Source organism: Octopus sinensis, linkage group LG4 (genome assembly GCF_006345805.1).
Source record: "Octopus sinensis linkage group LG4, ASM634580v1, whole genome shotgun sequence".
NCBI classification, from domain to species: Eukaryota; Metazoa; Mollusca; class Cephalopoda; order Octopoda; family Octopodidae; genus Octopus; species Octopus sinensis.
Genome location: NC_043000.1, coordinates 108,794,040 through 108,819,305, shown reverse-complemented (window position 1 = coordinate 108,819,305; position 25,266 = coordinate 108,794,040). Strand labels below are relative to the sequence as shown.

At 37.3% G+C, this 25,266-nt stretch overlaps 1 protein-coding gene across 3 annotated transcripts in view; it reads left to right on the top strand.

Annotated features, from left to right (window-relative positions):
• The first annotated feature begins 17,162 nt into the window (after positions 1-17,162).
• Positions 17,163-25,266, top strand: part of LOC115210264 (adenylyl cyclase-associated protein 1) — a 132,008-nt gene continuing 123,904 nt past the window's right edge. The window contains exon 1 of one of the 3 annotated variants that reach the window (XM_029778751.2): positions 17,163-17,314. Coding sequence is in view for 2 of the 3 variants with exons in the window: in XM_029778749.2 (XP_029634609.1) it covers positions 24,870-24,904 (35 nt within the window). In the remaining variant the exon portion in view is untranslated. Of the gene's footprint in view, positions 17,315-19,162; positions 19,183-24,764; positions 24,905-25,266 lie in introns of those variants that run through there. The other 2 variants (XM_036502311.1, XM_029778749.2) reach the window with 2 other exon arrangements.

Below are 25,266 nucleotides of genomic sequence, written 5' to 3'. Positions count from 1 at the left end.
CATAGAAATAATCGGACTGAATACCCGATCGCGCGGTTAAACCATTGGGAGTGAAGGACTCCTAGCCTTTGTTAGGGCATCCTTCTAGGAGAAGGTAAATCAGGAAACTGGGATAACACCGATACAAAACCTGCGGCTCAGTGGTTACCGATGATGTTGACTTGTTCTTTTCGGATTATGGCTGCTGTTGCTTAGTGAGTGGGATTGAATCAGTGCACAGCCTTTCCTCACTTTAAAAAAAGTCTCCTTGCACAGGCATTGCACGATAACAACATTGATTAAGCTTCGTGCAATGGCCATACTCGATAACGAGGGGGCAGCCACAATGTATGTATGTATGTTTAATTCATATACGAGTTACCTTCTGTACATACATATGTAGCGAATATTGCATACATGAAGTGGATACGATCCACCATAGCCAAATTTAAGCTAACACTGCTACAGAACTTTTCCCACGGTGGAACAATGGTTTTTCTCTGACAGCAGTTATTACATTTCCCCGATGCCATTAGCTAGGCCAAAATAATGTCTTGACCACTTGACCCTTTCTAACCTCTCCTACTTCACCAAAAGCTAGAGTGGAGTGGCTGTGTGGTAAGTAGCTTGTTTACCAACCACATGGTTCCGGGTTCAGTCCCACTGCGTGGCACCTTGGGAAAGTGTCTTCTACTATAGCCTCGGGCCGACCAAAGCCTTGTGAGTGGATTTGGTAGACGGAAACTGAAAGAAGCCCGTCGTATATATATATGTTTGTGTATCTGTGTTTGTCCCCCTAGCATTGCTTGACAACCGATGCTGGTTTGTTTATGTCCCCGTTACTTAGCGGTTCGGCAAAAGAGACCGATAGAATAAGTACTGGGCTTACAAAAGAATAAGTCCCGGGGTCGAGTTGCTCGATTAAAGGCGGTGCTCCAGCATGGCCGCAGTCAAATGACTGAAACAAGTAAACGAGAGAGAGACCACCAACTAAATCTATTGTTCTCAATGATATATCTATCCTTCTGGATCTTAATATAAGCAAGCACATCCCAAGCAAATATCAGTTGGTCACCAACCGGTGACAACTCAACGAGGTCTGGCTGACCAACCTTGGTCAGAGGGAGAAAGGAGCTGTAAGACAACACCCTATAATTCTCTCTAGCTCTAATTCTGTTCTTTCACAACATCATTCTATCTGTCTCAGCAATTAGCAATGAAGAGGACCCAAATATTCTACCGCAACAAACTTTCTTTCGCATGCTTTTGGGATTTATCAACCTGCCCGTCGAGACAAGGTATTTATAATGTAACGGTAAATAAATTACTTTCTTTAAACTTTATGAAGTGTCCATCTTACACATATTACGACTTGCTGTTTTAATAACAAACTCTTATCGTCACAAATGCTGACTCCAACATTTCATCAATAATAATGTTTTCTAATAAATTTCTACCGTTACCATTGGTAACTGTACCAACTCAATTATTTCCGTTACACATACATACATACATACAAAGATGAGTTCTTCCATCGTTATCGACGACGACCGAGGACATCATATGGAAGAAGGCAGGCACAGTATGTCTGGCTGTAGCCAAACAGTCTGATGCATGTTCAGAAGGCTCAACCGCACTTTTTTGCGCACAGTTTTCTTTATGGTCCTGTTGTCCTGTTCAGTTCGTAGGGGCGGTACCTTTATTGGTGCAGATTCGCCAGACAGGGCAGCCTTGCACTTGTGCTTCCCAAGCGTCGGAGTTGATCTCAAAGCTTTTCAATGAGGCTTCGAGTGTGTCCTTGAAACATTTTTTTTCTGTCCACCTTGCGAGCACTTGCCTTCCACCAGTTCGCTGTAAAACAATTTTTAGGGGAGTCGTGTGTCAGGCATTCGAACAAGGCTGCCCTACCCCTATCTAACCTGCATTCTTAGTAGAGTGTAAAAGCTTGGTAGATCAGCTCAAGAGAGGACAGACAGAAACAGGCAGGCAGGCAGACAGACAGAAAGATAGATAGATAGATAGATAGATAGATAGATAGATAGATAGATAGATAGATAGATAGATAGATAGAGAGAGAGAGAGAGAGAGAGAGAAATAGATAGATAGAGAGAGAGAGAGAGAAATAGATAGAGAGAGAGAGAGAAATAGATGGATAGAGAGAGAGAGAGAAATAGATAGATAGAGAGAGAGAAATAGATAGATAGAGAGAGAGAGAGAGAAATAGATGGATAGAGAGAGAGAGAAATAGAGAGAGAGAGAGAGAGAGAGAGAAATAGATGGATAGAGAGAGAGAGAGAGAAATAGATAGATAGATGTAATTTAAGATTGGTAATAAAAACAAAACTAGAATGCAAAACATATACACGCTTTGGATCTTTTCGGTTTGAACGGCAGTTTTTAACATAATTTCTAGGAAACCAAAAAATTTAAAACTTCGTATACTGGTAGAATGTGTTTATAAAACATCTTTTTCTCTTGGCTTTATTGAGAAAATTCTGTTGTTTGTAAGATATTTGTTGTGGTTTTTTCTTAAATTTCTGCAATTTGAACTAATCACTGACGTCCATTGAGGTAAAAAACATTCTCTGCCGTATGAATATGTCCCTCGTTTAAGAAACAGATTGGATTTATCTACATTTGTAAAGAAAAAAAGATACCCTTCCCCCCACCCTAACCCTAATCCTAACTAACCCTAACCCTAAAACAGATTGAAATGCAATAGATCGATTCTAGGGTCATAATTATGGGTGACAATTTCATATGAGACCGCTAGAAAAAACTGCCGTTCAAACCGAAAAGATCCTACGCTTTTATTAATAATTGCATTGATGTATTCTAAAAGGATTTTCGAATCAACTCGTAAATTATATTTCTTTACTACCCACAAGGGGCTAAACACAGAGGGGACAAACAAGGACAGACAAATGAATTAAGTCGATTATATCGACCCCAATGCGCAACTGGTAGTAAATTAGAAATTACATTAAATTAGCAGAAAACCACTTGGGAGGAAAAGTATGTGAAATATTGAAGGGAGGTAATATGTCTGGCGTTGAAAGACTCGTCGTGGTGAACCTCTGCTACTCTAATTCTAACAAGAAGATATTAAAATGAACAGAAATTGTTTTAGAGGGAAGATTTGCTCGTAATATACAAAGACAAAACCTAATTTAGAAATTATGAATATCATTTTTTTCCCATAAAATAAGCTTTTTATTTAATTTTATTTCAAAGATACCTCATATCTATAAACCCCAGAATTTTTTCACAGAACAACGTGATTCCTCGGAAACCCTTTTTGAAGAAAAAAAAAACCCACTCTATTCTACACATCATTTTCCCCTGGTAACTGTTGGTATCAGGAATTAGCAGATCTTTTACAAATCCTCGCTAATCTATCGAACTTCGAAAGCTGCAATAAGACATTGGGGTAATAGCATTCAACAGTTCGTGTAATTAAGTTCTTACTGTGGGTGACCAAAAGAAATGTATTTTCGAGATACGAATGAATGTCACAACTTCCTGTACCCATATCTTTAAATAATTAGGCTTTTGAACTTTTCCAGAATTTCTCATTTATTTTCAGAAAATTGTAAAAGTTTTATTTTTTTCACCCGATGTGGCAGACGGAGTTATTTCCCTTGTATCTGGTTTTTCTTCCCGAAATATTTTTCTCTTCTTTTTTATGTCAACCTTTTAAGAACAAATACAAAACTTTCTATCGATTGATGGTGCCAATGTCCTTCCTCAAGTAGACTCGCGCGCAAGTCTCTAATTATATTATTATGAATATTAAATGCGTCTCATGTACGAAATTACTAGTTATTATTACGCTTCGTGTGTACATGCGCACAATGTATGTATAAAAATGTCAATATATTTATCAACACGCACACATGTGTGTGTATATCTGTAATTCTGTATACATATATGCTTCTTTCCATGCGGTTCAGGACAATCGATGTTGGTTTGTTTGTGTCTCCGTAAAATAACGGTTCGACAAAAATAAACTCATCAATTAACTAGCAGAGAAAAATAAGTCCTAGAGTAGATTCGTTTGGTATTACTAGCGAAGACTGGACCCGGTGCTCCCACACGCGCAGTCGCGCGTCCGCGCTAGCTAGTCGTAAGTAGTCGATCCTACTACGACTTGCGCGTATGCAAATGAGTTGTGTTGTAGGTTGGAAGACAACCAATGGGTCTAATTAATGATTAAGACAAGGGTGATGGTGGTGGGGTGATTTAGTGTAAATAAACAAACAAGAAAACATCAAAACAAAACCCTTCATGGAATGCTGTAATATGCTCTCCTCTCCCGCTCAGACTTTCTTACACACGTGTAATGAACTGTTACCAAAATATCTTCATCTTATCAAATCCTTCAATCGATATCAACTTTCCATTCCTTATCATCTTAAGGATATTTTGTTTCTTCTCTCATTACACACACACACACACGTACAATATATACACACACACACACATATGCGCACATATACACACGCACACATACATACACACATATACACACACATATATATACTCACATACACACACACAATATATACTCACATACACATATATACACATGCACACACACATATATATATATACATATATACCTGAATGATGTACCTACTATGGATGCTGTCCAAAAACTAAAAACTAGTAAAAGAATATATCACACATAAACACATATATAATATCTATTTGTATCGGTGTGTATATACACATACACAAGATTAAAAACTAAAGAATATGAAAACTAAAAGAATATATCACACACATTTTATTTGATTTGAGTAAAAAAATCATATACATTGTTCTAAGAAATAATTTATTTACTTTCTTTAAAAAATTCTTTTATTTTATTCTGTAAAATCAACTCATTTGCATACGCGCAAGTCGTTCTAGGATCGACTACTTACGACTAGCTAGCGCGGACGCGCGACTGCGCGTGTGCGAGCACCGGGTCCAGTCTTCGCTCGTAGTATCGATTTGTTTAACTAATCCCTTCAAAGCGATGCTCTAGCTTGGCTGCGGTTGAAACAATGTCGGTACTACTAGCGAATATAGGCGGCGAGCTAGCAGGAACGTTAGCACGCCGGGCGAAATGCTTAGCGGTGTTTCGTCTGTCGTTACGTTGTGAGTTCAAATTCCGCCGAGGTCGACTTTGCCTTTCATCCTTTCGGGGTCGATAAATTAAGTACCAGTTACGCACTGGGGTCGATGTAATCGACTTAATACCAATGTCTGTCCTTGTTTGTCCCCTCTGTGTTTAGCCCCTTGTGGGTAATAAAGAAATAGGTACTACTAGCGAACAGTGGTCTCGGTGCGCGCATCCGCGATAGCTAGTCGTAAGTAGTCGATCCTACAACTAAATAAATAAATTATTTTTTATAAACAAACTAAGGTTAAGGCTAGGATTAAAAAATTTTTGGATCTTTTCTTTTTGAAGGCCAGATTTCAACACAATTTCTAGTTAAATCTTCGTATACTGGTAGAATGTGTCAAAAGGAAACATTATTTAATCATTTGCTGCATCTAAAACTGAGACAACATCCTGTAACTAACCCTCACCTCCCCCTAACCCTAAATTTTTTTTCTTAATTGTTAAATTAATATAATTGTTACACGTGTAAAAAAAACTAAAGCAATGGAAAATAATTTAAACAATTAACATACAAAATAATTCTATAATTTTTATACACACGCTTTCCGTACGTATACGGAAAGCATGTGTTATGGGAAGCGTGTGTATAAAAATTATAGAATTATTTTGTGTGTGTTATGGAAAGCGTGTGTATAAGAATTATAGAATTATTTTGTATGTTAATTGTTTAAATTATTTTCCATTGCTTTAGTTTTTTTACACGTGTAACAATTAAGAAAAAAAAGTTTAGGGTTAGGGGGAGGTGAGGGTTAGTTACAGGATGTTGTCTCAGTTTTAGATGCAGCAAATGATTTTTGCTCAAAAGAGAGCATAGGATTGGTTAAAATTCGAAAAATTAAACTACGTTAAACAAATGAATTACAAATTTATCAAGAAAGCCAAGTGAAAATAATGTTTCCTTTTGACACATTCTACCAGTATACGAAGTTTTAAAGTGTTTAGTTAACTAGAAATTGTGTTAAAATCTGGCCTTTAAAAGGAAAAGATCCCAAAAATTTTTTAATTATTTACTTTGCGTTTTATTTACTTTGTTCGAAAAATATTATTTAATTTGTGTAAAAAAATTATATACATTGTTAAAAAACCCCCATTTTCTTTGATATGTATTCAGCCTTGAAATACAAACATACGCACAAGTCGTTGTAGGATCGGCTACTTACGACTAGCTGTAAGCTAATGAAGTTCATAGCATAACTCTTTTTTTTTTTTTCATTTGACATTTCATTTTGTTATTGTGTGAGTGTGCACGCTCGCACACACACACACACACACACATATATATATATATATATATATATATACATATATATAAAAATATATCTATATATTTATATTCAAAATGTGACCGCGTGTGTACCGTTGGCGATTTATTTTCCTGTGTCTTCCCTTCTCCTATGTTTCCAACGAAAAGCTCCACTCGAAACGTTAAACCCTCCTTCTTTCCTGAGCATCCAATAATACTATATTTGTTCCACGTCCTCGCGTTGTAGTGTTTTTTTTGTGCTTTCTTGTTTGGATTAACTTTATATATTTATATAGCCAATAGTGAGGGATTATCGATCTGGCCAAAACACTTCATAAGCTCTCTCTGTTGACCCACCAGGCTAACAATATTACTTAAATTAGTGAAGAACTCCAGGTAATCTTGTGGCACGGCCCAAAGTTATGGTTCATCACAATTCTATATTGTAAATCCGTTGGCTCCAGATAAACTGGTTTTTGCACAGAATGATAAGATACAAGTTTGAAGTGATGGTCATTACATATAATTCCCTTTCGTGAGCAAATTTGGCTTCCAACTGTTTCCAGTAGACATTATAGGTACATTACTGGTGGGTGTGCTTAATTGGTCACTTGATTAAGTGAGGCAAATTGAACGAACAAAGAAAATTACTGCTACTTTCATCAGAGCCATCTCTGAATATATATTTCTTTACTACCCATAAGGGGCTAAACACAGAGGGGACAAACAAGGACAGACAAAGGGATTTAGTCGATTACATCGACCCCAGTGCATAACTGGTACTTAATTTATCGACCCCGAAAGGATGAAAGGCAAAGTCGACCTCGGCGGAATTTGAACTCAGAACGTAACGACAGACGAAATATGGCTACGCATTTCGCCCAGCGTGCTAACGTTTCTGCCAGCTCGCTGCCTTCGCCATCTCTGAATATAACAAGCAGAGAGCACTTGAGGAATGGCTATTGTGTGGAGAAGGTGGTGGAAAATGATGTTCATGTAGAATAGAGAACAGGAGAAGACAGGTTACAGAGGGGTGGGAGCAAGTAATGCAGTTGTACAGGAGTCACTTAGCAGAAGTAGGGTTATTGTATTGCCAAATTTGGAGGAGATAGTCTCAAGCATGGGTGAGCACCCACTCCAGCAATTGTGTTGAAAGTTGATATGGGCCTTTCATGGATATAGGTCAGTCTAAAATAGTAAAATTCAGTTTTTAATCTAGCATTGTGGGAGAATAATGTTAGAGAGTAAAATTATACTATCTTTATTCATAATAAAGAGGTCAAATCCTGTACACTATAGATCTCTATTGCAAGCAGACCTGGACACAATGCAGCAGTGGATCATGGACTGGTAACTCAAGCTGGCTGTGGACAAATGTACCACCATGCATTTTGGGAGGAGAAACCCAGCGTCCACCTACTCCCTCCACAACACTAGTCTCAAAAGTCTTCATGTGAACGTGACCTGGGTGTTATTGTCGACAGTGATTTGCGTTGGACAAAACACATCGCTAAAATTGTCAAGAAGGCTGAGGGTGTCTTGGCATCACTCACCAAATCCTTTGTGAGCCGCTCTCCGGCTATCTATCTGCGGCTTTATATAGCTATGGTAAGACCTCACCTGGAATTTGCATCACCGGTCTGGAACCCCTATCTTGCCCAGGATATCAATCGTCTGGAAGCTGTTCAGCGACGTGCAACCAAAAGAATACCCTCCATCAGGCATTAGCCATATCCTGAACGCCTTACTTCCCTGGGCATGGACACATTGAAACTCCGACGTCTGGCAGCTGACTTGGCAGACACCCATAAAATTATCAACCATCGTACAAACAATAACTCTGAGCACCTTTTCAAACTCAACCCATCTAACACCCGTGGACATATTTACAAAGTCAGAAAACAGCACAGCTCCCATGACTTCAGGAAACATTTTTTCACGCTGAGAGTTGCTGAAGCATGGAACAAACTGCCGGCATCAGTTGTTAGTTGTCGGAGCACTGCATCCTTCAAAACTTCCATGCTTTCTGAGATTCCCCAACACTACACCTGATTTTCTCCCCTCCATACACACACAGGCATGTATCTGACTCATACATTGTTCGCTTTCCAGACATTTTTACATTACTGCATGTACTTTATATGCACTTTCTGACAAGTTGTGGTGCACCTGAGCACTGTATACAATAATCTCATTATTATATTATTATATTGGAGAGGTCAGGAAAGGCTCTCATCATCAGGATATAAATATTGATTGATTGAGAGATATTGTTACAAATGGGGTGATGTCAAGTTGTTGAAAATTAGATGTCAATGCTGGTTGAGCTGGTTATACAGGTTTTAAAATTTAAATTGATAAAAGAGGTAGGATTTAAATTTTAACTAAAGTTGAAGTTACTAAAATTAGCATTAAGGTAAACTAAGTTATAGAAGATTGGAGTAAACTTGCAGAGTGATGTGTTATATACAAAAAAAAAAATTATGATGAAGGTGACAGCATCAACAACAATAATATCAATAACAATAAGAAAATCCTTCCAAAATAATAACAGAAATAACAATACCTATTTCTTTATTACCCACAAGGGGTTAAACATAGGGGGGACAAACAAGGACAGACATAGGTATTAAGTCGATTACATCGACCCAGTGTGTAACTGGTACTTAATTTATCGACCCCGAAAGGACGAAAGGCAAAGTCGACCTCGGCGGAATTTGAACCCACAACGTAACGACAGACGAAATACGGCTATGCATTTTACCCGACATGCTAACGTTTCTGCCAGAATACCAATAACCATGGGGTCATAATGATAGAAGGGTACAGGTTTCAATACTGGATGAAAGCAACAAATTAAAGTTAAGATAAAATATTAAAATCTTAAAAGAATAAAACGGGATAAATAAAATAGTTTAAAATTTTTTTAGTCTTAAAAATGTTTTAAGATATTTTAAACCCACGGAAATATATACATCCACACACGTATATATGTTATGTAAACACACACACACACATATAACTTTTATCTTTTGCTTGTTTCAGTCATATGACTGGCCATGCTGGGGCACCACCTTGAATTTTTAATCCAATGGATCAACTGCAGTACTTTTTTTTAAGCCTGGTACTTATTCTTTCAGTCTCTTTTGCTGAACCACTAAGTTATGGAGACATAAACAAACTAAGACCAGTTGTCAAGTGGTGATGGGGGGGAGGGAAGCACAGATTCAAAGATGCACACACATAGATATATATATATATATATATATATATATATATAATAATAAATAAATAAAACATATGCATATCTACATATATGTATGTACCTACCTCTACATGTATATATACATGCATATATGGGTACAGGACACCAAAAAAACGTCGAACACAATGAGAAACGAAAACATAAACACAAAACCAAGGAAATAGACATTTTTTTTAAACAACGAAAAAATAGAGTACAGGACAAATAACACAAGGAAAATTTCCCTTCTTCAGTCGCCATGGTTTCATCTACTCTGCGTTTCGAAGGTCACGACAGGCTTCTTTCAGTTTCTGTCTAGCAAATCCACTCACAAGGCTTTGGTCAGCCCAAGGTTATAGTAGAAAACATTTGCCTAAGGTGCCATGCTGTGGAACTGAACCTAAAACCATGTGGTTGGGAAGCAAGCTTCTTACAACACAGCCACTCATGCGCCTATATATATATATACGTGTGCATATATATATATCATTATCATCATCATTTAACGTCCCTTTTCCATGCTGGCATGGGTTGGACAGTTTGACTGGAGCTGGTAAGGCTGGGAGCCACATCTGGCTCCATTGTCTGTTCTGGCATGGTTTCTACTTTACAGAATGTACTGGGTGCTTTTTGTGTGGTACCAGCATTTATTTATATACAAACATTTATTTATATATATGTGTACATGTATGTATGTGTATATGTATGGGTGTGTATATCGCTGTGTGGTAAGAAGCTTACTTCCCAATAACATGGTTCCGGGTTCAGTCCCACTGCATGGCACCTTAGGCAAGTGTCTTCTACTATAGCCTTGGGCCAACCAAAGCCTTGTGAGTGGATTTGGTAGATGGAAACTGAAAGAAGCCCATAGTATATATATATATATATATATATATATATATATATATATATGTATGTATGTATTTGTGTGTCTATGTTTGACCCCCACCATTGCTTGACCACCGATGTTAACATGTTTATGCTCCTGTAACTTAGCAGTTCAGCAAAAGAGACCGATAGAGTAAGTAATGGGCTTACAAAGAATAAGCCCTTGGATCAATTTGTTTGACTTTAAGTTCGGTTTTCCTGTTGTATTGTCATATCTGTGTATGAGTGTGTATGTGTGTATATATATATATTTAAATAGATATATATTTATGCATATATAAGTGTATTCAATATATGCACATGTGTTTGGAATTCACCCACACACTTCACCCTACTGAAGACAGAAAATAAATGTATGGGGATTAATAGTTTCACATGATGATATATATCTATATATGTATATGTATATATCATCATCATCATCATCATCATCATTTAGCGTCCACTTTCCATGCTAGCATAGGTTGGACGGTTCAACTGGGGTCTATGAAACCAGAAGGCTGCATCAGGCCCAGTCTGATCTGGCAGTGTTTCTACGGCTGGATGCCCTTCCTAACGCCAACCACTCCGTGAGTGTAGTGGGTGCTTTTTACGTGCCACCTGCACAGGTGCCAGTCGGAGCTGGCAAACGGCCACGGACGGATGGTGCTTTTTACGTGTCACCGACACGGGGGCCAGGCCAGGCTGGCAACGGCCACGAACAGATGGTTCTTTTACGTGCCACCGGCACGGCGGCCAGGCGAGGCTGGCAACGGCCATGAACGGATGGTGCTACGTGCCACCGGCACGGGGGCCAGGTGAGGCTGGCAATGGACACGAACGGATGGTGCTTTTACGTGCCACCAGCACAGAGGCCAGTCGGGGCGGCACTGGCAACGGCCACGATCGGATGGTTCGCTTACTTGTCACCGGCACTGGTACCACAGCTGCAATTTCCATTGATGTTGATCGACTTCGATTTTGGTTCTGCGTTCTGATATCGGATTTGATTTGGTTTCATTTTGATTTTCACTTGCCTCAACGGGTCTTCACAAGTGGAGTTTTGTGTCCCAAGAAGGAAAGGTATGTAGGCCACAGGTTATGTTCTCACTAGTCTTGCCGGGTCTTCTCACGCACAGCATACTTCCATAGGTCTCGGTCTCTAGTCATTTCCTTGGTGAGACCTAAAGTTCGAAGGTCGTGCTTCACCACCTCGTCCCAGGTTTTCCTGGGTCTACCTCTTCCACAGGTTCCCTCAACTGCTAGGGTGTGGACTTTTGTAGTGTTTCACTACCATGTAGCATGGCTGTACGTACACATGCATCATACAGTCTGCCTTTTACTCTGAGCGAGAGGCCTTTTGTCACTAGCAGGGGTAAGAGCTCTCTAAACTTTGCCCAGGCTATTCTTACTCTAGCAGTTACACTTTCAGCACACCCACCCCAGCTACTGACTTAGTCACCTAGGTAGCGGAAGCTATCAACTACTTCTAGTTTTTCTCCCTGGAACGTGGTAGAAGTTGGTCTCTGCACATTTTCAGTGTTTATTGCTCCTGAGCATCTGCCACAGATAAAAACTATTTTCCTAGTTAGCCTTCCTTTGACATTGCTGTACCTCTTATGTGTCCATAGCTTACACTTGGTGCACCTTATAGAGTTTCTACCTACGCCTTTTTCACAAATCGAGCAGGGCCATCTACCTGAAGGCATTTGTGATTGGTCTACCTTCCTACTTATTAGGACTTTGGTTTTGGCTAGGTTGATTCTAAGGCCCTTCGATTCTAAACTTTGCTTCCACACCTGAAACTTCTCCTCCAGTTCTGATAGTGACTCAGCAATTAGAGCAAGGTCATCAGCATAGAGGAGCTCCCAGGGCATCCTGTCTTGAATTCCTCCGTTATTGCCTAGAGGACTATGATAAATAGGAGGGGACTGAGGACTGAACCTTGGTGGACCCCAACCTCTACCCGGAATTCTTCACTCTACTTGTTGCCAACCCTCACCTTACTAGCAGCGTCTCTGTACATGGCTCGCACAGCTCTCACTAACCATTCATCTATCCCTAGTTTCCTCATTGACCACCAGATAAGGGATCGGGGGACCCTGTCGAAGGCTTTCTCCATATCAACAAAAGCCAGGTACAGGTGCTTATCTTTGGCTAGGTATTTCTCCTGCAGCTGTCTTACCAGGAATATAGCATCAGTAGTACTTTTCCCTAGCACGAACCCAAACTGCATCTCATCTAAGCTAACTCTCTCTCTAATTAGTTGGGCTATAACCCTCTCCATGACCTTCATACCTGATCCAGCAGCTTGATACCCCTGTAGTTATTTGTATCTAGAACGTCACCTTTACTTTTGTAGCAGTTGGCTATTATGCTGCTACACCAGTCATTGGGTATGACTCCTTCGTGTATCACCTGGTTAACTATATGGGTGACTAGGCTATAGCCAGCACTACCAGATATTTTGAGCATCTCTGCAGTAATTCCTAATGGGCCAGGGGCTTTCCTTGTTTTCATGCTTGTAATTGCCTTAACTACTAAGGAACCGTCAACTCGGATTGCTGGTCCCTCTGTTGGGTCGACATTCAGCAGACTCTCTTTATCCCATTCATTTTCATATATATTATATAAAATCTGTTTTGTCTGTCTGTCTGCGTGTGTGTCTTCTAGGATCTTGGGCATCCTCCATCCAATTGCGCACAAATTTGATATGTAGACACTGATGGTATCAGGATGTGTATAAGTCTTGAAAAAATTACAAGAATCGATTCCAGGTGAGAATGCAATCGATAAAGCCGTGGGAATGTGTATTTGTACGCGCAAGTACATCAGCTGTTGCCACTAGCTTTTCCATGCCCTTGAAATCCTGTAAAGTAAGTTAGCTTAAAATTAGTTACTTAGTTCCCTAGGTTGTTTGCTTTTCATAAAAAATCGCCCCAAGTTGATTTCCTACATGTTTTATCGGATAAACTTGTTATTGTCCCAGGTACGTTCTCATAAATTCATCATGCTTTTCCATCTAGATTTACCTCCAGCTAACCCATTTGAATGCATCGTTTTTGTCCTGCTTTTCTTCTGTCAACCTGTACATAACTGCACCTTCCATTTTTTGTTGTTTTTGTACCGCTTAAAGGCACGTTTCTTTCCTGCCAAGCTTACTGTTTAAACATGTTTGAGTCCTCCCAGTCAACAGCCTTATCATTACTGGTACTTTAAACTCTTCGGTTGCATATTTGTGTGAATAAAATCATTTTTCTTTGGAATAGAAAAAAAGTCTATCTTTATTTCTTCTTTTGCTGGTGTCTCAAATTTAGGTTAAATCAGTGTTTCTCAGAGGGGAGGCCTATGGGACGGTCGGACAAGTTGTTTTGAGAAAATTTGGTTTAAATATTTGACAACTCAGCATCGTCCATTGGACAGGGGGTGTTTTGCTCATATATATATATATATGTGTGTGTGTTTGTATATATATATATATATATATAAATCATCATCATCATCATAATTTAACATTTATTGTCCATGCTGGCATGGGTTGGACGGTTTGACCCAGAGTTGTTAGGCTGTGTAATGGGTGTTTTTACATGTCACTGGAAGGGTTTCCAGATGCCTCCATGACGTCCTATGCTCAACAGGTGCATTTTGCATGCTACTGGCATTGCTTCCATGACACCCAGTACTCAACAGGTGTATTTTACATGCCACCAGCACAGGTGCCAATTATGTGACACTTGCATCGGCCATGACTACAATCTCACTTGGCTTGATGGGTCTTCCCAAGCACAGCATATCACCAAAGCTCTCAGTCGCTAGTCATTGCCCCCGTTAGGCCCAACATTCGAAGATCAGGCTTCACCACCTCATCCCATGTCTTCCTGGGTCTACCTCTTCCACAGGATCCCTCCACAGTTAGAGATTGGCATTTCTTGCACAGCTGTCCTCGTCCATACTCATGACCATTATCAGTGCAGTTGTCTCCCTTGCACGCCACATCTGATGCCTTTTATGCCCAACTTTTCTCTTGAGATGCTTACACTCTGACGTACATGCTCACTGTCATTGCACATCCAGCAGAGCATACAAGCTTCATTTCTTTTGAGCCAATGCATGTCCTCAGTGGTCACAACCCATGTTTCACTGCCATGTAGCACAGCTGTTTGCACACAGGTTTCATATATGTGTGTGTGTGTGATCATCATCATCATCATCTGTAGCAGTAACATTTAACATCTGCTTTCCATGCTGGCATGGGTTGGATGGTTTGACAGGAGCTAACCACCCGGAGGCCTGTCCAAACTACAAATTGTCTGTTGTGGCATGGTTTCTACAGCTAGATGCCCTTCCTAATGCTAACCACTTTGCAGAGTGTGCGTTTATGTGCCACTGGCATGGGTGCACCTATTCAGCACCAGCAGAGGTGCACCTTACGTGGCAGCAGCTCCAGTGAAGGAGGAGCCTGTATGGATGGATGACAGTGATCTTCCTTGGCTTGATGAGTTTCTCAAGCAAAACAGACATGTCATGCGGAGTAAAATCACCATCATGGTTACTCAGCCTACTAGAAACAACAACCAAATCTTACATATATTGGCATTATGTTGTGCTTGGGAAGAAGACCCGTCAAGCTGAGCAAAATGGCAGTTGTGGCATCAGTCCTGGTGTTACACAAATTGGCACATATGCCAGTGGCACATAAATGCACCCAAGCATCATGCAAATGGCACCCATTCTGGTGACACATAAAAGCACCTATTACACTCTCGGAGTGGTCAGCTTTTCTATCGAATGGGAACTAATTAGTATTGCTAGCCTTATCACGTAGGGAGAAATAGATGTGACTTATATGTTAAATATTTTCATCAAAACACACATTAATTAATACAAGACACAAACAAGCCCTGAGATGTTTACACAAACACAGTTGAACCTTTAACCCTTTCAATACCAACCCGACTGAAACCACCTCTGGCTCTGTTGTACAATGTCTTGTTTTCATAAGTTTTGAATTAAAGTCTCCCACCAAACCTAAGTCACAATTTATGTTCCTAACACTAGCTGAATGATAACTAAGTTATTTTACTAAATTCTTTGTTATATTTGGAATTAATTGAACCCAACACAGAATCTCAAAATAAATACGGTAACGAAAGGGTTAAGGGATATAGGGATAATTCTAGATAGCCAATGCCGCAGAAACAATTCATCTCAGTAGACTGCTGAAATGAATTGATAAGCCCACATATAACATCCAAACATACATCTTTTTTACCTGTGATGAAATGTCACATAAATGTAAATTTAATGTACTAATTTGTAATTAAACTATTGTGTATTAATTAAAACAGCTGCAAGAAGCGAAGATGACCAATTTGTGGTTAATAATAAACAATTATTAACTTCCTAATTTCCATTTTCTTTTAAATGAATATAAACTATATGCTTTGTATATACCTATTGTTTTAAGGGAATTTCTTTCCCCCAAAATACTAGGTATTGAACCAGTATTTCCTTGGATGTAACCATCCCTTTATGAGGTTAACATATCCTCTAATTAGAGATATATATATCTATGTTTTTGAGTCTATGTTTGTTCCTTACCACCTCTTGGCAACTGGTGTTGGTGTGTTTACATCCCCATAAGTTAATGGTTTGACAAGAGACCAATAGAATAATTATCAGACTTTTAAAATAAAGTACTGGGCTCGATTCCTTCGACCCAAGATTCTTCAAAGCAGTGCCCCAACATGGTCGCAGTCTAATGACAGAAAAATGTAAAAGACAATATATACATACATATATATATATATATATATATATATATATATATATCTAATGTAGGATAAAATTTTTTTCGAAAAAAATTCTTTTCCAAAAAAATTTTATCAATGGCCAGCATATTAAAAAATACCTTTAAAGGTTAAAATTATAAACAATTCATAAATATTTATGAATTATATATATATATATATATACACACTTATCTATATATTTAGGGCTAAACCACTAGGTGGATAACCAATATGCTAGAAGAAGATCACATACGATCTAACTACAAAGAATATATACATATATTGAAATTTTTTTCTGATTTTTCAGATTTTTTTATATGCTCGGCTAGTGGTTTTTAATTGATATTAATTAAATTAATATTTGATTTATCTCCCTCATTATTTAAATATATATATATATATATGTATAATCTCTCTCTCTCTCTCTCTCTATATATATATATATATATATACATATAGATAGATACATACATACATAATACATACATACACGCACATGTACATTTATGTACGATTCTAAGAGTGCATGTGGAAGAAGAAGAAGGTGATGATGATGATGCTGATCTAATTTTGGCAATGAATGAATAAACGATGATGAAGAATCCCCATTCCATGTCAGTCAGTGATCTCAGTAAAGAATTGCGTTCTTTCCTTCTGACTAAGTTCTCGAAAGTCGAAACACTTGTGTCTACTGCTACAGTTGCTGACGTCACAACACAATCCGATAATAATAATTATATGAAGAAGAATTCTTTCTGCTATCGGCACAAAGCCTGAAATTTTAAGGGGAGGGAACAGACGATTACATCGGCCCCAGTTGTCTACTGGTGCTTTATTTTATCGACCCCCGCGAAAGGATGAAAGGTAAAATTGACCTCAGAGTATACGAAATCGCGCTTTCGTTTACCCGGAACCGGAAGCTATGAAATTAAATTCCCCCCTCCCAGTTTCCGGTCAGCCACGCCCTCCATCAGAGCACACCGACCGGGTTTGAACCGCGATTGTTTTTGGCCAAAGTAAGTTGTTCTGGAAACCTTTTAACTTAGATTATTTTTTGTATATAGTCTTTCTATGTTTTCATGTCTGATACATGAGTTTATAGATTTCATTTGTCTACTTTCTGCAAATCTTCTTTCTTTACTACCTCCCTCCCACTTCATTTATATATATATATTCAATGAAACACAGACTCTCCTTTTATTGTTTGTTGTCGTTTTACCCCTTCCCGCAGTTGTCTTTTGAATCTATTTTATTGTTAAAGGAGAAATATATATATATATATATATATATATATATATATATATATATATATATATTTATATATATATATATATAATCAATGCTGAACTTGCTTGGCAAGTGACTTGGTCTCGGAACGAAAAGGCATTGTAACTGGGGAAAAAAAACATCAAACCCTAATTATATCGTTAACAGTCTGTTATAATAAACATAATTTGTTTTCATCTAATATTGTTATGCGTCAATATTTCACTGTTGATGCAAGTTGCTCAGTAAATTTGTGTGTCAATGAATTCGATGTGCAACACGAACATTTTGACGCACAAAAATCTAGTCCTACCACACACACACACACACACATATATATATATATATAATGCTTGTCCGTATAGATCGGATGAAATGTTTTCTTTATCCTCTGAAGAAAAGGAGGAAAGAAAAAAATGCCTTCTCTATTGATAAACTGTAATCATAACGAGAAAGACGAGAAGAAAAATGAAATATAATACATTTCGTGAATGAATGAAAAAGATCTTTATTTGAAATGTATTTTGTTTTCTTTTAAACTTCAATAAATTTATTTCCATTAAACATGATTTATTCTCTTCATGAATATAATTGGCATTCTTTCGGTATATCCTTTAGGACTCAAACTTCGATCATATGGACGAAAAAAGGCTTAATATAATATATTCGTCACAATCTGCTTATATATATATATATATATAATGCATATATATTCATCTTAGGCGGTTTATATAATGTTTATATATCTATAAATGTTTTGACAATCGTGAATGTGTATATATATGAACGCTAACATTGATGGCGATGGACCTTGTAGTCTGACCGTAAGTTCACTGAGATCAAAGTTCACTCTTAAATCTGATCGATTTAAGTATGTGTATCTTAAATGCATTCTTCGTTCCATTTGGAAGAACCTGCTCCCACTTGACATCATCAAATTCATTGCCTACCCTCTTTTCGAAACACATGACCGCCACATAGTCTTATTTTTTTTATTCAAACTCGTCGTTTTCTTCGTTTCCAAATATGGTTATTTCTACCACTTTTACCAACCATGAACATGGAAATCATCATCGAAATTCCACCTCATTCCCTCTTTTTTATTTCTTATTTCCTTTTTAACAACCTTTATATTTCCTCACTTCGTTTCTTTTATCTAGCGTAACCCAGTTGCCTCTTCACACCCACTCCTTGGTTGTCAAATATCTTTAAAAGAATGTGTACCACTTGTCAGTACAATGATGTTACTATGTCTGATGATCACAGCGGTTGTGGTGGTCGTCATGTTATTTTTATCCTCTTTAATAACGTGAATAATAACTCCATTTATAATTAGTTGATATATAGCAGTACTTCTTTTAATTGCCAGTTTATATATTCCAATTAAAAATTCCTTGAAGATTATGTAATAAATAAGTCGTTAATTTATGTTTTGAATCTGTTTAAATTTCTAGGGACAAATGAGGGCTGCATTCCTTTCTACTGTTACCTTTCGTTTAAACTTCCAACATTGAACAAATCTGAGATCTACCTCAGCCATTCTTCTACCTCCACCTTCTGTAATTCTCTAATTTCAGTGCCTTGTATAAAGAGGAAAATAATCAATACTGAAAATGGGGTTCGTTCAACTCAAATATTTTCGAGTAAATTGTTTATTTAGGAATAAACATTCCGTAGAAAATATTTAGTGAGAGTCACTGTTCACGTCACTGTATCTAGGATAGGAAGATAAATAAATAAATTAAGAAATTGTAAAGAAACATTTTGTAACGACAATAGTCATGTAATTTGCCCTTTATGTTAATGTATGAAAGTGGGTTTAAAATTTAATTTCGTTATATAAAGCGCAATTACCGATACTTTATTGTTAAATTTGTTTTGGTGTAGGAAACATGTGGCCTACTCATTAGAAGACTATGCTTCATCGTTTTATTTAATTTCCATATAAGTAATTATTCTGAATTCAAATCCTATGATGTTTAACTACACCCTCACTCAAAACTATGACCTTGTTTAATGTAAGCAAGTGTTAGCATGTTCATTAGTATCTCCATTACAGAACTACTACTACTACTTTGGAAAGTAAAATTCCGGACAAAATAGTTTATTGTAAGTAGTTATGGTCCTTTACATTCTGAGTTCAAATCCCACCAAGATCAACCTAGCCTTTCATCTCTTTTGGGAGAGGGGGGGTGATCAATTAAATAAAGTATGTCTAGTACTGGGGGGTCGTTATAATCAAACTATAACCACTCTCCTCTTCAAAGTTGGCCTTGTGACTATCTGCCTTGCTTTAAGTTCAGTATTAAATTTAAATTTCTTAAACAGATCTCGTCCTATTGTTAATTTTTTTATTCTCTTCATGTTCTTATGTATTTATTTTTATTTGTTATTTCACCTGTCTTATTTAAAAAAAATTTTGTACCGAAATGTTTTATTTGTTGTCTTCGTAGGAAATAGAAAATGATCGAGATACTTAAAAGGCATATTTCTATCACCGTGTTCGATTTTCCCATAACAGTGAAATAATGTCCTTTGCTCAGAATTGTTAGCTTACTGGACAAATATTTAGCAACATTTCTTCCGGCTTTTACGTTCTAAGGTCGACTTTCATCCTTTCGGGGTCGATAAAATAAATACCAGCTGAATACTGGGGTTGATGTAATCGACGAATCCCGTACTTCAAAAATTTCAGGCCTTGTGCTTATAGAAGAAAAGATTATTATTCATGTGTTTACATATTTTGTAGATCTTTCTCTCCTTTTCTTTTTCTTTCTCCACATTTTTTGTAACCCCCCCCCCCCGCGCTTTTGATATCCTCCTCATCAATGTCTCTGTGGCAAATAAAAAAATCATCATTATTATTGGTATTTGTACAAGTGATGCTAGTAGTTCAACAACATGAAGCGGCTGAACCCTAATTTATGACCCCTATTTTCGTACACCATATTTTTGTGAGCCCCTTCCTCTGCCACTGACTGAAAACATAATAATGCTTCAAAGATGATTTCTCAAAAACTCCAATTCAATTATTCAACAACGAATAAATATTTACATCTTTGTAATGATAATCCGGTGCTAATCTTTTACTGCAACCGGCACCGGTTAAATATCCCACTCCCCCCTCTCTCTCTGTGTCTCTTTGTCTCCCTCTTTCTCTCACTACTACTACTACTTCTCTACTTTCGTTTTCCGATCTACGGATTGTTATTTCCTTTGTTGTTTTATTAAACCACTTTTATATGCAAAAGAAAGGGGTCATTGATTAGTTGGAGCAAGATAGAGGAAAGAATCCTTTGGAGACGAGAAAATCATTTCCATTCAGTTGTTGGCAGTTCTTTTGACCGTATGTATGTCTCCTCTCTACTCTGATAGTCTTTTAATAATTATTTAAGGTGACGTTCTGTTTCGAATGTTGGATAACATGTTTAGTGTATAATATACATTACAAATCTATTCATAATGTATTTGATACATTATATTAAATAATATGTAACTAGGTATGCAATGAAATATATATTATTTGTATATTTAGAGTTGTGGCCCAGTTGAAATTCTTGAAAATTCTTGTATCTTCTTGTTTATATATATATATATATATATATATATATGATAAAATATGCTTTATTTTACTGAACCCTCATTTGTCGTTCACAAGAGAATCCATCATATATATATATATATATATATATATACATATACACACACACACACGCATAATATAAACGAGGTCTTAACCTTGTATATTTGCAGAAACTTAGTATTTCTCCCCCCCCCACCACACTCTTTTCTTTTTCATATTTTAATCTTGGAAAGATCACCAGAACTTTTAAAGCGAACTTTTTTCTTATTAATAGAAACTGTTATATATTTTGAGTAATACAATCTTACGTGTTTTGTGTCGATTCGTTTTTTTTTGGGTTTTTTTTTCAAGTTATCTTTTGTGTAATTATGCTACATCGTGTATGTAATTAGATATAATCAGTGTTTTCTGTTGACACGCAACTAAATGCACTTTTACTCCATATCATTATAAATATAGTTATTGCATGGACGGTATTTGGCTTATGCAAGAAAACAATACAGGAATTTATTTTTTTGTTGGCACATTTTGTTTTGTTATACGGAATTAAAATTGTCTTCAGTATGAAGGGGAGGAGATATTGTGCTGTGTGTAATAAGTATTCGTAAATATTCTGAACCAGAACGAAGGTTGAAGGAGATATGAAGGCTTACTTGAACTGATATACAATGTGTAACTGATATACAATGTGTAACAGTGATAAAACAATGATATCGACGTTAGTTTTGAAATACGTCTCATCTGCCCTAATTATTTATTCGTATTACATTACTTGCTATGACTATTCCATTTCAACTCTTTTCAGGTTACTGTTTTTATTTTTAGGGGCTTTCTTATGTTGTCGTCTCCCTACTTTTCGTTTCAGCAATAAGACTTATTCGTGTTCTTTGTCACACGTAGAGGTTTCCATACTCTGTGTATATGTGGTTAATCGATCTCTTTTATTTATTTTGAAATAGTTTTGCCTTGAAGTCCCATACCTTGTGAGTCAAAGAAAGGGTAGTTATTTTTTTTCTCTCTTGCCATCCCACTCACCGCACATTTAAAAATAGTTCCCGTGTTTCAGACAACGCAAATAACTAATCTTATATATATATATATATATATATTTTTTTTTTTTCCATTTTGCCCAATATTTTCATCTCCCATCCCTTTCGAGCCGTTTTCCTTTCCCATAAGTTATGGGATATACAGCAAAGGACAGCTGTTCTGAAATTCTACCAAATGTTCTATATATTGTTTCTTGATGATGAGAACGTTTTTTTTTTTTGCAATATAAAATAATTTCAATTATGTTTTATGGTTTGTGACTGGACGAAGGACTGTGTCCATGACTCCTCCTCCCTCCATTTTGCAGGGTCTCCAAGACAGGTTGGAGAGGAAGGAAGATTTTGATGTCCTCAAACTGGACACCTAGTCCTCAATGCTTGCAACATAATTAACTCTGCCACTTTACTAAAACCACCCATTGAGCGCCAGGTAGTGTTCAATCAGGCCAGATTAAGTTTACCATCCATGTTTAGTTTTATAAGTGGGTATCACTGGTAAATTCCTTACAGGGCAAGTTATATTTTGTTCTTCTTCATACAAGAAGAGTTATCTTGCTCAGAGCTACTTAATTTTGAACTCATATGAGCATGTGTCTTTTACTGTGGCACCAAGTTGACCAAAGTCTTGTGAGTGGATTTCATTGACAGAAACTGAAAGAAGCCTGTTTTATATATATATATATGTGTGTGTGTGTGTGATTGTGACTCTTTGTTTTGACTTTGCATGATTGTTGTAAGCATGCCATTGTCATAAAAGCAGTGCCTTTTTCAGTTCCAATATTCTTGCAAAAGTGTGCCAGGCCATGAGGAAATATTACCTTGCTTTTGGAATCAGGAGACAGTTGGCAACAGGATGGGCATCCAGTTGTAGTAAATGTCTCAAGCTTCGTCCAACCTGCACAAACATGAAAAAGTGGACATTAAAATAGTGATGGCATGATACCTCACCGTCTCTGACACCTACATACAACAACCTGTGATGTGATCAGTCAACTGCCACATCATACATTAGCATACATCACTCTCTCCCCCCTCCCTCTCTCAACCAGCATTCATGTCAAGATTCTTATTTCATGCTTGAACAGTTTCATAATTGTCTTGTCAATGAAATCTCTTGATTCACCAGGCTTTAAGCATCTTAATTTACAAAACAAAATAAATCACCTGACTCACCTCCTGGGAGCATTGTCATATCTAGAATTAGAGTTAAGACAATAAATAAAAAAAATCTGTAGCTATGCAAGGACTAAGACAAATGTAGTTAAGAAACAAACAAGGGAAAATATTGCTGACACTGGTGAGTTTTGCCTTTTATATCTTTCATATTTCTTTTAGAAGTATTTTAGTTCAGATTAAATGATACCTCACCATCTCTTTGTAGAATGGCATTCTCGTTTGGTTTCTAACCTTTGACCTTCTTCCTGTACCCCTTAAAAAAAAAATCTTAGTTTGGTGATTTTGTATCTTTATCTTTTACTGGTTTCACTTGTTGGGTTGCCTTGAAGTCAAACATGTCTTCTTTTTCAACACTTTTCATCATCATCGCAGTTTAACGTCTGCTTTCCATGCTGGCAAGGGTTGGATCGTTTGACTGAGGACCGGCAAGCCAGAAGGCTGCACCAGGCTCCAGTCTGATCTGGCAAGGTTTCTGCAGCTGGATGCCCTTCCTAACGCCAACCACTCCAAGAGCAAAGTGGGTGCTTTTTATGTGCCACCGATATGAGATTAGTCAGGCTGTACTGGCATCGACCACACTCGAATGGTACTTTTTACGTGCCACTGGCATGAGGGCCATTGCCATATTTATATTAAAATATCCTGCTTTTGTTTCAATTGATTTTTTAAATAATGAAAAATTTATCAAAATGGCTTTCATTATTAAGCTGGTGTTTGTAACAAAAATTAACAAGAAATTTTGAGGGAAGAAGGTTTTTGGATGATTTTAAAATAGGGGTCAGTATCAAAGGAGTTAAAGTTTGCTTCTTATTCCATTGGTTTCTTTCACTGAACTGCTAAGTTAAGGGAATGTAAACTACTTAGCACCGATTGTCAAGCAGGGACACACACACATGAACACATGTCTAGTCCAACCCATACCAACATGGAATAGCGATGTTAAAGGATGATGATGATATATGACAAGCTTCCACTTAGTTTCTTCTGTCTACCAAATTTCTTTGCAAGGCATTGGTTGGTTCAGGGCTGTGGTTGGAGACACCTACAGTGCTGCAATGGGATTGAACCCAAAATGATATGGTTGCAAACTGAGCTTCTTAACCACAACCATGCCTGCACCTATATATATATATACAACCCTCTTTAAATATGTACTTCATCTGTTGTTTATTTCTTGTGTAATGGTGGTTATACAGTTTTATATTTTCACACAACATGAATTATGCTCCTGCACCTTCATCCTCAAATAATAAGTAGAGTTGTTTTGTAGAAAAACAAAAGCCTATCTACTCCATTCACACACACACACACACACCTACTTTTCTTCCCCTCTCTCTCTCTCTCTCTCTCTCTCTCTGCAACATATGGTGAAGAAGTGATAAAAAATAATCTAACAATTCTCATTTGACATTTCCTTTCCACAATGACGTGGGATTGGTCTGTCTAGAACAGCTCTTTGAGGCTTTGTTGACTCAGTTGGGTCAAGTACAGCATAGAATGTTCTCTTGTTTCTCTTTCGGTAAAGTTTTCAGGTTGGTGCCTCTACACTTATTATTATTATTATTATTATTACAGTAGTGTTATTTTTACTGTGTGCTTTCACTGCATTACTGATTGCAGCTGTGTGTGCCTTTGGTATGTGCTGTAGTTTGGATGTTTTTTATTGCATTGAATAAAATGTGTGTGGTACCTAGCAGTGCTATTTTCTGAAAGCTGTGTGTATCGGTAAGTTCTGGGCTTTTGGTTATCTGTCTACATTTTTTTAATCACACCCAAAGTACCTTTTATGATGAACTGTTTTTGCCTTCAGGTTCCAGATCTTTGCATTTTGAGAGTTTCTCCAGTTCTTTTAGAGTTACATTGTTTATTCTTTTCTACTCTAGGCACAAGGCCC